The 15709-nt window shown below is 45.5% G+C and overlaps 1 protein-coding gene across 9 annotated transcripts in view; it reads left to right on the forward strand.

The window, feature by feature from the left end:
• The window catches only part of pax7a (paired box 7a), a 61287-nt gene extending 46557 nt beyond the window's left edge, over positions 1-14730 (forward strand). For 8 of the 9 annotated variants that reach the window (XM_036947909.2, XM_036947913.2, XM_036947915.2 and 5 more), the window contains 2 exons: positions 9894-10143; positions 11422-14730. In XM_036947909.2, the coding sequence (XP_036803804.1) occupies positions 9894-10143; positions 11422-11537 (366 nt within the window). In that variant the 3' untranslated portion in view covers positions 11538-14730. 9 annotated transcript variants of the gene reach the window in all.
• The last annotated feature ends 979 nt before the right edge of the window (positions 14731-15709 follow it).

Genomic DNA, 15709 nt, shown 5'->3' on the forward strand with positions numbered 1-15709 from the left:
TTTAACAAGGCACACCTGTTAATAGAAATGCATTCCAGGTGACTACCACATGAAGCTGTTTGAGAGAATTCCAAGAGTGTGCAAAGCTGTCATCAAGGCAAAGGATGGCTACTTTGAAGAATCTCAAATATAAAATATATTTAGATTTGTTTAAACCATTTTTGGTTATTACATTATAGCATATATGTTATTTCATAGTTTTGATGTCTTCACTATTATTCTACAATGTAGAAAATAGAAAATAAGAAAAACCTTGGAATGAGTAGGTGTGTCCAAACTTTTGACAGGTGCTGGATGTTGGATAATAAATCATGGTAGTAAGTTAACTCTCCATTTTTCTCTGTCCTGGAAGTGATGTGTGTTTTGGAGTGAGAGGGACCATGGATGCCATGTGTGAGGAGAGCCTGTGGTGCTGTGGAAGTGGGCTGGGCCTACACACATGCACGCACGCACACACACACACACACACACACACACACACACACACACACACACACACACACACACACACACACACACACACACACACACACACACACACACACACACACACACACACACACACACACACACACAGGGGATCAGAGACAGGCAGAGCTGCTCTCACCCCTGCCTCCCTTTGATCTGTGTCCCCAGGCCTGCCTGGCTACCCGCGCTGCTCTGCACCGCACCACGCACGCTGACACCACGCTATGCTCGCCTCGCTAGCGACTCCCCACAACTGTCTGACATAGATAAGCCAGGGGAGACTCCAAGCTGCCGCTGCCGCTCTTCTCTTCCATTAGCGAGCACACTGACGCTTCTTTAAAAAACGGGATGAATTCCATTTCAGACGACAACACTAGTCGTTGCCAAAAAGAGGGAAAGGGAAAATATAGGAACAATCTAGAGGCTCTGGCTCCATTCCTCCCCCCTCTCTGACTTCTAACAACACATCCTGCACCTGAATACCAATGAGAGAGGGAGATTCATGTAGTCCCCCACATTATTAAAAGTTGGGCATTAAGCCTCTCACCGGGCACCATGTCAGCTGGCAAGCTCTTCTGACAACTAATCAAAGGGGATGAACACATAGCCTGCATTCATAGCTCAGCCTCTCGCAGAGCAAGAGTGGGAATACATAGACGTTAATTAGAACTCCCATTAAAACAAATACTGTTTCAATTTGGCAAGTATAAAAAAAATATATAAGTGGCTTTCAAAAAAAAATAGAAAAAATAAGACCTGCTCTTGGCAGCTGCCAAGAAAATCAAGGGAGTGTAAATCATATCCACTGGCTATATGTTTCTGCATAGATTATTAGGGCTTGCTGCCTGTTTAACACTTCTGAACTCAGAGGAAAGGATTGCTGGTGTCACAAACATACACACATTGGCAATATGGGGCTTTTGACTGTATGTATCTAATTTAAATAGCATTTTTATTGTCTGCCAAGATTGAATAGGGTTTAGGTGCCTTTAGTGTGTGTATGTTAAATGATGCAAGGGCAAAAGTTTTTCCTAAACAGGCTTTTGATTTCTTAACCAGTTAGTGGGCTCTCTGTGGTTGGTTCCATGCCTGTGTTCTCTATCGCTCAACCTCTAACCCCGCTAGAACAGCTAAGATAAAACAATACGCTCTTTGCCTTCTTGTTTAACATAAATATCTCTGGATGTGGTTTTTATCTATTTTTCACCTACCAACCTGTCTCCTTTTTTTTGGCAACTCCTGCTAATAGTAGGTCTATTATCTATCGCTCTCTCTCACTCTCTGGCTGTCTCTCTCCCTCATTCTCTCTTTCTCTCCGTCACTCTCTCTCCCCCTGGTGAGGCAGCTCTACTCCCCGCGCCCAGATGAAAGGCTATGGCGACAATAAAAATGCTATTTAAATGCAATGGTGTTTGTGGGTAAAAGATATTTCCTGCAGAAAGTGAGCTGCTGTATCCTGATAAATAGTAAATATAAGGGAATGCGATTTACATTTATCTTGGAGAGGCAGCCAATATACATTTCAGTAAATCCTAGAAGATTTAAGTAGGAAATGACTGAGACTGATTCACATGCTGTGTGTCCCACGCAGACAAAATGCCTATAAGATTGAGAATGGTATTGCCTTTATTAAAGTATAGGCACATACATCAATCCTATCTTGAAGACCAATTACACACAGGCGTACACTGTGAAACATGCTCAAGACGTTTTTATTCCATAGATTTGTTGCATTATTTTCCATCGCTTAACAATGTTTTTTGCTTCTTCTACTTATTATTATGATTATGATTATTATGATTATTATTATCGACATCATCATCATCATCAATATTTTGTTTGTTATTATAATTCTAATAATTATTATTATTTATTACTAGTATTATGCAGTCTCATACCTTCCATTTGTTCGGGCAGGAAAGGAGGCAGGTGAAGTGTGTGGTGTGTGAGGCATGCGCAGTGTGACCTCTGTGGGAGGGGTCAGGGGGTGGCAGAGTCGCAGCAGGGCAGGGCTGCAGTTAACCTGCCCTGCTAGCTGTCCGTCTGGAGATTTGGGATGTTGTCTGGCTGCATGTGTTTCCTGTTAGTTCCAGATGCCACTCTGACAGGTGCATGGATGTGATTAATACCTCTCTGGTCATCTCTCTCTCTCCCTCTCTCTCTCTCTCTCTCTCTCTCTCTCTCTCTCTCTCTCTCTCTCTCGCTCTCCCTCTCTTTCTTCCTCTCTCTCTTTCTGAGTCCTTCATTGGCACACTATCCCTGTTGCTCCCCTCCCCCTCCCCCAGTCTAACCCTATGGTGCTCAGTGGAGAGATAGACCTAATCCAACACACCACCCACATATCTCAGCTTCCCACCAAAGTGAAATGGAGCCCAGTATTGCTCAGTGTTATATTTTACAGCATCTTTAGAACATTATTCTGATAACCTTGGACATCAAAGCATATTTGTTTCAAGCTTAAAACAAAAATATAATTTTGTTACTTAAGATATTTTTGTAAACATCACATAGAATGTTTCTCTCTCTCTCTCTCTCTCACTCACTCACTCACTCACTCACTCACTCACTCTCTCTCTCACTCACTCTCTCTCTCTCTTTCCCTCACTCACTCACTCACTTACTCACTCACTCACTCACTCACTCACTCACTCACTCACTCACTCACTCACTCACTCACTCACTTACTCACTCACTCTCTGTCTCTCTCTCTCTCTCTCTCTCTCGCTCTCTCTCTCTCTCACTCGCTCTCCCGCTCTTCCTCTCCCTCTATTTCTCCCTTGCTCTCTCTTCCTCTTTCTCGTGGGCCAGTAAAATGAGAATGTGTGATGTGGTTGGGTCCCCAGCTGGTTGTCTGGAGCTGCAGCCCACTCCTCTCAGTCTCCAGCTGAGAGCTATTTCACTATTTATTTACATGTAATTATGGCTATGAGGTGCAAACATTAACACTGTCAAGAACAATTTGACCTGACATTTTTCACTAGGCCTGGCCCCTGCTGTTTTTAGCAAACAAACCCCCCCCAGCTCCCCCCGACTTCCCCGCTCCCCGATACGCCTCTCTGTCCTCTCCGAGCTGCACCCTCCCTCATACACACAGCCCTGCCTCACTGAAACCACTCTGCTGGAATCAGAAAATCTGCCGTTTAATTTGGCAGAGACGGTGGTGCGAGGTGAGGAGAGTTGCAGTGTGTGTGTGTGTGTGTGTGTGTGTGTGTGTGTGTGTGTGTGTGTGTGTGTGTGTGTGCGTGCGTGCGTGTGCGCGCGTGCGTGCGTGTGTGTGTGCGCGCGCGCGCGTTTGTGTATTGGAGGGGGTTGCTCTTGTTCCTGGTGGCTGAATCCATCCCACAGTAACTCAAGCATATCACTAGCAGAGAATAGAGGATTGCTCCCCACACGTTCTCCAATTGCAGCCCAATAGACGGCATATTAACCTCTGTTTAGTGAGGGGCCCTGCATGCACTGTTGGATGTTTAGGAGGGAGGGAGACCTTTCTCTGGCTAGTAGCAGGCAGCTGTGCTCCATTGAACACAGGGTTAGAGAAGACGGGTGGGAGCCGGGGAAGGAGTCAGGGAAGAAAATGCATTTTGTCAAAACTATTATTCTCCAATTACATTTTATGAAACATTTTGGAATTAGTATTTATTTAAGATCATGTGGAATTTCATTTGATATTGTGTGTGTTTAGGTCTCGAGTTTAGCTGTTAGATAAAATAGTGCAGTTCAGTGTTTGTGGGGAGAAGTGTTAGAGAGCAGAGTTGAGAGACTGGGGGACACTGTGGTAGTATGGCTAACATGTTGTGAGAAGTGACAGCTTGTTCCAATGCCCGCTAATCGTCCTCATCTGTGCCTAGCTTGTCAATGCCCAGATTCTGTCAGTGCCAATCAGGCACTTAATTGAACACAATTAACCCCCCCCCCCTCCGCCCGTACAACCCACATGCTTCAAAAACCTATTTCTCTCTCTCCAGTTCCCATCCTCCCTCTCACCCTCTCTTCATCCTGTCTCTGTCTCTCCTCGTCCCATAGCATTGGTGGCGGAAGACACTTTTCACTTTTGATTAACGTGCCGCGGCCAATTAATGCACTGACTCACAGGCCAGGGCCCGTCATCTGCTGCCTGCCACCAACACGTCAGTCTGCGGCACGGCCCCACACAGCTCCCCTACCACTGCCATCACCTCTACCGTGACCAAAACGCTCTAATTCAATTTATGCAATCGCTGTTATTTTTAAATAGTCATTATGTCTGCTCAGATGAGGGGCCTTACTGCCCGCTGGGCTGTTCCTCTCATGTGAGAAGGAGGGCTGAGGGGGAGGGCTGAGGGGGAGTGTGGGTGGACTTGGGGTTGCACTGGTCCATTGACTCTTTAGAAAAACTCCATCTTTTCTTTTTTAATTCTCTTTCCTAGTTGATTTCAAAATGAAGAAATTGATGCTGTTGTTTATTTGATTTGTGCATAATCATTTTACCCTGCATCCTTCGATGCACAGTATCAGTAAAACGTTTCTACTAGATTTAGAGTAATATGTGCATCACATGTTTTTTTTAATCAGTTCTCAGAAATAATTTGTAAATATTCAATATTTTATATGGAATATTGCACCCAATTTTAGCCGTTGCGCAAGTTTGAATTATTTCCAATCAACCAAGAAATACCATTCAGTGTACTCATACTTCTTACCTTACAGGTCAATAAATTCAACAATACATTTACTCTCTGTAATCACACCCTAGGACTGACATTGAAAAAAACATCTACCCAAATTTAGTGTCATCGTCATCCCTGATCTTAAGTCATTCCCAGCTGAGGCGTGTATCAGCCAGGCAGATCTGCCAAGGTGCGCGATGTTATTCTGCGCCCCTCAGATAACTTCCAGACATTTGGAGTGCTTATTTTCTCCTCTCTGCCCCAGTGACCTCTACCGAACTTAAAGGTATGTCTTGGGGGCATTCGATTTGGGCATAACGGGAGCTATCGGTGACAGGGGAGCTAATCCAGTCTTGCGCAGATTAAGAGAAGTGTTTGTGGAGTGGGGTGTGTTGGCGAGGGCGCTGGCGCCGAGAATGGAACACAGGGCTGTCCTATCAGCTCTCCAGGCAGGCTGGCCCTCAGGCCAACTCAGTCCTACAGGAGTCTTTGTACTTCCCAAAGCCTCTCTCTCACACTCTCACTCTCTCTTTCTCTCTTCTCTCTCCTCTTTCCTCCCCCCTCTCTTTATATCTATATACTCTCTTTTTTATTTTCCTTATGCTGTACACTTTCTTTCAGATGCAAAAACTTTGTCTGTGAAATATTTTTGTGAACATGAAAAAAACGTATCGTGAACATTTTCATCCATCACTAGTGCGTGTCACTGGGTGAGCAGTGAGCACAGGTGCACTCTGACCTGATGTGGTCATTCAAGGGTTAAGATGAGCATACATTACATGACCGTATATACATCATGTAAGTATTGTTTAGGGATATTGCATTGATTGTGTACTTCATATATAGTGAAAATAAAGGTTAATAAATAACATTGTGACATAAGGCATCTCTTTGAAGCTGTGGCTTGAATATGTCACTGTAGGGAATTTAGTGAGTATTGTATGTAAGAAAATGATGCCATTTTTTCCATTTTTGAAAATATTGCCTTCCGCTTTCTCATTCAGTCAACTTCCTCACAGTAAGTCAAGTTATTTTATTCAGGAAGCAAATCCAACAAAGAGCAAAGGCTCGTCAAACATTTAAGTAGACAAAAAATATATAATTTGACTGTTAAGGAAATTAGCAGGGTATAAAAGAATGTATTTTTGTGTCGCAAATGCTCAATTTATTTTTCTGAAAGGATTCACATTGTATCAACTTCCAGTTCCCTGTTCACTCTGCCGCAGGGCTGGAGGGCTCAGAAGTTGAGAGAATTAATGAGTTTTTTATTATTATTTATAAAGTAATCTATCTGTATATAGAGAGGCAGGGAACGCCCTGGAGCAGTGTCCTTTAAACTGGTCCTGGCTCACATTATCTCCTCCAACAGCCCTAGCACAAAGTCAAACAACAAACGAACACTGAGGACGCTGTACGGAGAGCGAGAGGGAGAGGGAGGAAGGGGTGTAGTGGAGGACTGTTCTGAAAGGGAGTGAGGGTGTTAAGTGTGTATTGAGTGGTGTTGTTCTGGAGCAGAGCAGGTCTAAAGGCCTGTTGAGGGTGTGTTTTACACCCTGCAGCTGATACTCAGCATCAGCCATATCTTCACCCACATCAGATCATAGGGGGAAGTGGTGAAACGGCATTGATTTTTATTTAGCTGTGTGAAAGCAGTAGGACATTACAGATAGTGAATATGAACCCAGAAGCTTACCTTTCCCCCCTCCAGCATCAGTTAACCAAAACCTTCTGAACAATTTTAGGAAGGGCATCTCAAGGACACAACCGTCCAGACAATAGTGTCTTTTTACAAACTTTTTTGCAATCTTGTGGAAAAAAAATAATTTTAACATTGTCTATGAAAAGTGGCCATCTCTGTTGAGGAACTGGTGAAATCTATGAATAGTAATTATGCTCAATTTAGCACAGCCCCTGATTGCTGGCCATTTTATTATTTAATGTTTAAATAAGGAAGCGATGTAATCAAGCTTCAATTAACTGATGACTATATCTGGCACCACCCCCTCCAGCTGTCTCCCTGGACCCCCAACTAGCACTTCCTCACACCCAGTCACATGACCAGCACAGCACAGTACACCACAACACAACACAGCCCAGCACAGCACAGTACAGCACAGCCCAGCACAGCAGGGTATATGAGGAGTCTGTTTTCCAGCTCCAGTCCATATATGAGAGAGCGTCCCATGTGTCCTGCATGCAGAGAGCCATAAATCTCCCTCTTATGGATACATGTCACATGTTCTGTCTGAATAAGTTGTGGGGCTGGTGGATGGTGGGGGGTTTCCATCCTGATAGAATTAACATGAGGAAATCACTAAACAGCCTTTATGTCTGATGTGCCTCAAGTGCTTCATATTTCCTCAGAGACAGTTTTTGCAGAATAGGATTAATTTGTGGAATAAGATACATTTTCCCTATCCGGTGTGTGTGTCTGGCTATGTATTGCTGAGCAGTAGGGCTGCGTATGTATGAGGTGAAGAGGTTCTACAGTATAATGGTTGCTTGGATGTCCACTCTGGAGATTGACTGGAGCCCTGTCCTTCTGTAGGATATTTTGCACCACAGCATCAGCTCTGTGAACTGTGTTTAAACCTTTTGTGTGTGTGTGTGTGTGTGTGTGTGTGTGTGTGTGTGTGTGTGTGTGTGTGTGTGTGTGTGTGTGTGTGTGTGTGTGTGTGTTTAACCACCTCCATGATGGGCTAATTGGTTTAGCAGCCAAAGCGCCAAAGGCCAGCCCAGCGTAACGAGACAACGTGAACCTGATGTTGGGGAGGATGCTTCCATGCAATATAAGGGAAGCATGTGTGGGACCATTTCCCCCATTCACAATCTCCCCGGCCCTTTCTAGTTTTATAAAAAGGGACATTATAGTCCAATTCTAACGTTTCAATTTAGGCCAGAAGCTCAGTAGAAACCTCCATCTGCATTGCATTGTGGCGATGGTCTGTGCCTCTTGTCTCATGGAGATAATCATATCCATACCACAAGTGTATTATTTGTTAACTCATCATTGCATATTAGATGAGATTACAGAGTATTGAAATAAATGCACTTATGCTGTATAAATAACACCCCTAATACTTACCCTAGCCATAACCCTAACTCATACTAGCAGTAGGCCCTTCAGTGAGGCTAGTGGAGACTATTTCTGTGGGGATGTGATCTAAGAGGATCGTTTACTGCTTCCAACTTCATTACTATTCATGAGATGGCTAGGCTAGGGGCTGGGGATTAGGGAGTCCCTCAGTGCTTGTTGTGATGTAGGCCTCAGGCCTCCTCCAACCTCCAGGCTCTGGGACATAGAGGTTCTGTCTGTCAGTGGCTCTATTATCACTCTAAGACCCTTCTGTCCCCAAACTGTCCCCACACTGTCTCTGCGTTTAACACTGAACTCACTGGCACCACTAATATAACAGTCTTTTTGTTTCTTCCCCTCCCTCACCCCATCTCCCTCTCTCACCCCATCTCTCTCCCTCACCCCATCTCCCTCTCTCACCCCATCTCCCTCTCTCACCCCATCTCCCTACATCCCTACATCTCCCTCCCTCACCCCATCTCCCTCTCTCACCCCATCTCCCTCTCTCACCCCATCTCCCTACATCCCTACATCTCCCTCCCTCACCCCATCTCCCTCCCTCACCCCATCTCCCTCTCTCACCCCATCTCCCTCCCTCACCCCATCTCCCTCTCTCACCCCATCTCCCTCTCTCACCCCATCTCCCTACATCCCTACATCTCCCTCACTCACCCCATCTCCCTCTCTCACCCCATCTCCCTCTCTCACCCCATCTCCCTCTCTCACCCCATCTCCCTACATCCCTACATCTCCCTCACTCACCCCATCTCCCTCTCTCACCCCATCTCCCTCTCTCACCCCATCTCCCTCTCTCACCCCATCTCCCTCTCTTACCCCATCTCCCTCTCTCACCCCATCTCCCTACATCTCCCTCACTCACCCCATCTCCCTCACTCACCCCATCTCCCTCTCTCACCCCATCTCCCTCTCTCACCCCATCTCCCTCTCTCACCCCATCTCCCTACATCCCTACATCTCCCTCACTCACCCCATCTCCCTCTCTCACCCCATCTCCCTGCCTCACCCCATCTCCCTCTCTCACCCCATCTCCCTGCCTCACCCCATCTCCCTCTCTCACCCCATCTCCCTGCCTCACCCCATCTCCCTCTCTCACCCCATCTCCCTCTCTCACCCCATCTCCCTCTCTCACCCCATCTCCCTCTCTCACCCCATCTCCCTACATCCCTACATCTCCCTCACTCACCCCATCTCCCTCTCTCACCCCATCTCCCTCTCTCACCCCATCTCCCTGCCTCACCCCATCTCCCTCTCTCACCCCATCTCCCTCTCTCACCCCATCTCCCTGCCTCACCCCATCTCCCTCTCTCACCCCATCTCCCTGCCTCACCCCATCTCCCTCTCTCACCCCATCTCCCTCTCTCACCCCATCTCCCTCTCTCACCCCATCTCCCTGCCTCACCCCATCTCCCTCTCTCACCCCATCTCCCTCTCTCACCCCATCTCCCTCTCTCACCCCATCTCCCTCTCTCACCCCATCTCCCTCTCTCACCCCATCTCCCTACATCTCGCACCTTTCCTTTTCCCCCCTTTTTTTGTTGGTCCATGTTTCAAGGTTAAAAGACTGTTTTTTAAGATGCCTCTGTACAACTCAATAGTGCAGTCACTCAATCTCATCCATGTGTTATTTAGTACCCTAGCCTTTCTAACTCCCCCTCTGTCTCCTCTCTGCCCTCTCTCCCCAGGTGATGAGCATCCTGAGTAACCCCAACGCGGTGCCCTCCCAGTCCCAGCATGACTTCTCCATCTCCCCCCTCCATGGCAGCCTGGAGTCCTCCAACCCCATCTCAGCCAGCTGCAGCCAGCGCTCTGACTCCATCAAGGGGGTGGACAGCCTGGCTTCCTCCCAGTCCTACTGCCCCCCCACCTACAGCGCCACCAGCTACAGTGTGGACCCTGTCACCGCTGGATACCAGTACAGCCAGTATGGACAGAGTAAGTACTGCATCTGCGTTTATGTGTGAATGTGAGAAAGTGAGTGTGTGTGTTTGTATATGAGTGGATGTCTTTTGCCTTTCCCATCTGACCTCCTTCCAAGTCTCCTGCATGTCTTCCATCTCATATTACATGGGACCAGTGGTAGTTAGAGGAAATGGTGCCACCAAAACCACCTCCCAGGCCGGGCTGCCCCCTGACCTTTGACTTCTGGTCTGTCAGAGCAGACACGTGCTCCTGATAAAGGCCTCTGATTCCCATTCGGTGCTGTCTAGCTTAGTCACACTATGCTCTGCTCTGCTTGGCTGGGAATGAGGACAGGGCCACTTCAAAGGCACTAATACACCCTGAGGGGCCACACTGTCCTCTTAGCCACCCCTTTCTCTCTCTTTCTATCTCACACACACACACACACACACACACACACACACACACACACACACACACACACACACACACACACACACACACACACACACACACACACACACAAACAAACACACACACACACACACACACACCTCGGGGCAGGAAACAGGCTGATCTATTAGATTAGCTTAATTATTGACTGATGCTGTCACAAGCCTTCATAAGGGGTAAACTGTAGCACACTTCCCCAGCCAGCCTCCTTTGGTCCCATGTGTATACCTGTGCGTGTTTGTTTAGGGGTGTGTGTGCGTGTGTGTCTGTGTGCGTGAGTTTGTGTGACAGTAGTGTTATCTGCAGCCAGCTTGCAGAGCAGAGAGACTGATGGCCGTGTGGATGTGATCTGATCTGTGGTTAATTAAGACAGTGATTGAGCACAGTGGCTGGCTAATGAATGGAGGAGAAAAGAGAGAGCTGCTGTCTACTGATGAAAATGATCGGGGAAGGGAAGTGTGGAGGGCATGAAATCAGAGATGCCAAGTGTAATGAAGACTGGCACACACAATACACTCTGGGACCATGCTGAGTGACAGCATGGAGACACTATGAGGTGGCACATGCCCGTGCCAAGTCTATGCCAACCTCAAACAGGGCATGGGAAAGAGATTGTTTTGTTTTCAAATTATTTCTCATTTTACTCCACTGGTTCTGTCAGAACTGATTTAGAACAGAGTCAGACAGAGAGATGAAATGAACAACAGTGACCAACATGGACATAAGGGTTGGCTCTGTGTTGTGTGTGAGTGTGTTGTGTGTGAGTGTGAGTGTGAGTGTGAGTGTGTGTGTGTGTGTGTGTGTGTGTGTATCCCTCACATGCAAATGTGTGAATCTTTGTGTGTCTGTTCTCTCCAGCTGCAGTTGACTACCTGGCTAAGAACGTGAGTCTGTCCACCCAGAGGAGGATGAAGCTGGGAGACCACTCTGCTGTCCTGGGACTGCTGCAGGTGGAGACGGGACAGGCCTACTGAAACACCCAGCCTCTGCCTGACTCCACCCAGTCTAAACTCAACACCCCCCTACAGTACATACACCACGCTACTGCTGCGCCCCACCCTGCAGCCCATCCACTGCACCAGCACACATTCTCTCTCTCCTCACCCAGCAGGCAGTCAGGCAGTCAGGCTGTGTAAACCTTGGCTCTGCCCCTCCCCTGTACCATCCTCACCCCTGATTGGCTCTGTCCAGACATCCCAGAGACATTGGCTCCAGCCAGCATGGAGAACAGGCCCCTGGCTGCAGTCCAGTCCACACTCAGAGCCATTTCCAAATGTACATTGACCTTGTTGTTTATAGTAGTTCACTAAGCCAATGTCATTCAAATGATAATCCCTCTTGTTTTATATCAATATTGTTTATATTATTATTGCTGTTATGATTATGATTCATGTGATTTTGTTTTTTATTCTCTTCATGGCTCTTTTTTCTGTCAGTGTGATGCAGAGTGTGTCTGTGTGTGTGTGGATGTGTGCGTACGTTCATGCGTGTGGCGGCCCAGTCAGAGAGAGATGCTCCCACATGAGAAAATACTACAGTTTACTATAGAATAACACAGTGCTTACTATCGAATTCTATAGTAAATTGTAGTATACTGTAGAATACTATACTACACACTGTAGTATCCCTCGACCATGTATAGTACTTACTATTGAATGTTGTAGTATACTGTAGAACCCCCCCCCCCCCCCTCCCCCCCAGACACACACACAAATCGTAATTTGTGCCACCCATAAATGGAAACCTACATGCCAAGTATAGAAAATATGTTTTGTCCCCTACAGGTTATAGAAGGGAGCAGACTCTCTGAACTACGGCTCAGACCCCAGATCTACATACCTACCTACATACAAGGAGAAAGCTTCCACTTCTAAACTATACAGTATTCTACAGTTCCCAAAAACACAACATTTATTCATGTAGTATATACTTTTTTTCTTACTACAGTACTATAGTTATCTGTAATTTATACAGTATACTTCAGTAAATATTACAGTAGATGCTACAGTAAAGTCCACAAAAACCCTACAGTGAATACTATAGTATTTTTACCATAGTATACAATACCTGATTGTTTCCCAGACTGCTGTTCCTCTGCCTGTTCCCTGAGCTCTAATCTTAGTAAGCGTTTTGACCTTCTCACTTTCATATACAACTTGACATTCCTAAAGAACTTGGCCACTCTGTGGGAAGTCTGGCTGGGCGGATTCTACTGGGAATTGGCAGCGGTTTGGCGGCCAATGGCTTCCCCCCTCCCAACATCTATCCCATCCTTAGCTGTACTTCATGGGGAGGAGGGCACTGTTTGTAAAAACAGGATTGGGGAAATTCATTTTTTCTGTTTACAAATATGGACCTTGCCAATGAGGACTGACCCCCTATCCCCCAAACCCCATCTACCACAGAACTCTATGTGACTTTAAGAGAGTAAAGGAGATTAAATGACACAAACATACTGTCAAAGCTAATTCATAATTACCGTTCTCATTACCAGCCACCTTTTATATTCTCTTAGGATAATTAAGACATTTTCTAAAGGCACATGCAGCTGTTTACCACTTTGGTTTGGACCAAGTCAGCATTCCTGTGAAACATTCCTCCAGGATGGTTGAATAACTCAAGTCACATTGCTTTTCTGCTCATGATGAGATTAAGAGTACACAAGCTGTGCCAGTCACATGCACTTTGGCAAATCAAATAATCCAGTCAATTGTGAAAGGGCACAGGTAACAGCCCTGGCTGGCCCCCTCTCTGGCTTTGACTGAATACTCCCTCCTCCTAGTCCCCTGGACATTCAACTCCTGCTTTGACCGACACACTCACAGAAATGTACTAAAACAAACCATTTTTTTTAGAATAGCAAATATGAAACATCTGTGTAGCACTCGTAGTTGACATTTAACACAATCTATTTTGGGCTGAATTCTAACTTGAGATATGTTTGCATAACTCCCATTGACATCCGTGTGTGATTGTTTTGCAAAAGTTGGAGTGAGTTAGGTATGCATATTTCAAGTCAGGATTTAGTCCTTAGTCGCATATACATGGACATGATACAGTAGACGGGTAGATTGTGAATTGTTTGATTATAAAAAGTATGTTTTATACTAAAACAAGAACAATGTTCAGTGGTAGTTAAAGCAAGAGATCTGCGGAAGTCAGTGTATTTTTTATTTACTGGTTTCCTTCTGTTGTTTTTGGTTGTGTTATATTGTATTGATTTCTTTCAACAAAATGCAGTGTTTTGCGCCCAGCTAAGTAAGGAATTCTGTATATTAAATTAGGAAAAAATTCCAATAAATTTCCTCGATTTAATAATTGTATAAAAGAGGTTGAAACTCAACTGAGTGGATTTAAGTTAGTAGACAGAGAGAGAGAGAGAGAGAGAGAGAGAGAGAGAGAGAGAGAGAGGAGAGAGAGAGAGAGAGAGAGAGAGTCTCGGACCAATGTGTTTTGATGGTGACCAGATGGAACCTATTATACTACACCTGTGCAGCCAGGAGCATTGGAAGGTGTATTCCAGCACTTGATCTTATGGACTCATGATCTGAGTGCAGACCTTACCGTGGACCATACATATCTATCTGACCTCTGACCTCTCAGTGTGAAACATTGTCGAGGGGCTCAGCAGCACAGCTTTGATGCCATGAAGGATGGTGACCTTTCCTTTCTGGGAAAGAGGTTAGAATAGAATGGTGGACCGACCAGTGTGTTCTCTGGCTATGTGTGTTTACAGCCAGGCTCCAGTGGAGGACACCTGACTGAAAGTAATGACTCTGAAGCACTGAACCCAGGCTGGTCTAAAATATCTGTTTAAAAATGCCACATTATTGTGTATATAAAAAAAATGTTTTTTTAAATGCTTTTAGTGTATCAAATCCATTTCTAACACCTGCGTTAATCGACATTTGGATATTTAAATCATTATGACTCTTCCTCTCCCCACCTTCTCTCTGACCCCTAACCTGTTTACTTGCTTTATGGCATCTGTGTTTTTCTTTTTTCCCTTCCTGTTCCGCATGTGTGGATATTACCATGGTATAATTTATTCTGCTGTATGAAGTATTAGAGTAGTGGGAACTTGTATTGGTATTTACTACCTTCAGCCTGTTGGTGTGTTGACTGTAACACTGGCGTAACTGTTATCAATTAAAGCTCTAAAACAGATCCAGCGCTGTGCTTTGTCCTTTTTGAGCTTTCGTATCAAAATACAATAATACAACATAAAGTCACATAGACTCCAAATTGGTCATATTTTAATGTAAGAAAAATGTGTATCATGAGTATTCAGCCTGATGGGGATTCATCTGAACTTTTCACCTCTCTTTTCCCTACAATGCCCACTTGCTCTGTGTAGTGTAGTACACACGTGTGCATACATGGACACGCGCACATGTGTATTACATTCTATGAGCTTCAGGGAACATGTCTGTTTCCATCACAGTGAGCATTGTCTGAGAGAGAGAGCAAGAGAGAGCTGAGCAGTCCCAGAAAGAGGTACCCCCTGGGGGAGCTGCACAGGACTGTTGCAGAGCACAGCTGTAGGAAGTCATTCATTCTGTACTTTGTCCAGCTATGATCTCCTCTCTGTCTGTCTGTCTGTCTGTCTGTCTGTCTGTCTGTCTGTCTGTCTGTCTGTCTGTCTGTCTGGCTAGGGCCCATGTGCTCTGGAATGGTGTTTGTTAATGTTTGCATACAGTCACAGCAAATCTCAGTGGTATGCTAAGAGCATTGAGGAATCTGTCCAGTGTGGCATTGGGACTGTCATCTGTGCTGTATATTACAGTAGCAATGCTCCTCTTACCATTCCCACTGTTAAATGGCATGGGGATAGCGCTTTAGGTATGTCCACAATGAAACACATTCATTTTAAAACACTTACACATTTCAGCAGTCCATTACTGTAATGTATTATATAGTTTTATTGATGGAGACAGATGGGAAATGAATGACAGGGGCAATGAGAGGGACATACTGTAGTGAGTAAAGTGATGAACTCTGTGATTGAACCTTTGTCTCCCGGGGTAATATGTGGTCTGTAACTGGCAGTGCTGACACTACATCAAACTCTCTTACACAACACGTTTATTATATTGATTGAAAATGAACTGTCCACTATACCTTTTTCCAAAGGCATTAACAAGGG

This window comes from Oncorhynchus mykiss, chromosome 17 (assembly GCF_057628025.1).
Source record: "Oncorhynchus mykiss isolate SJ-2025 chromosome 17, ASM5762802v1, whole genome shotgun sequence".
NCBI lineage: Eukaryota > Metazoa > Chordata > Actinopteri > Salmoniformes > Salmonidae > Oncorhynchus > Oncorhynchus mykiss.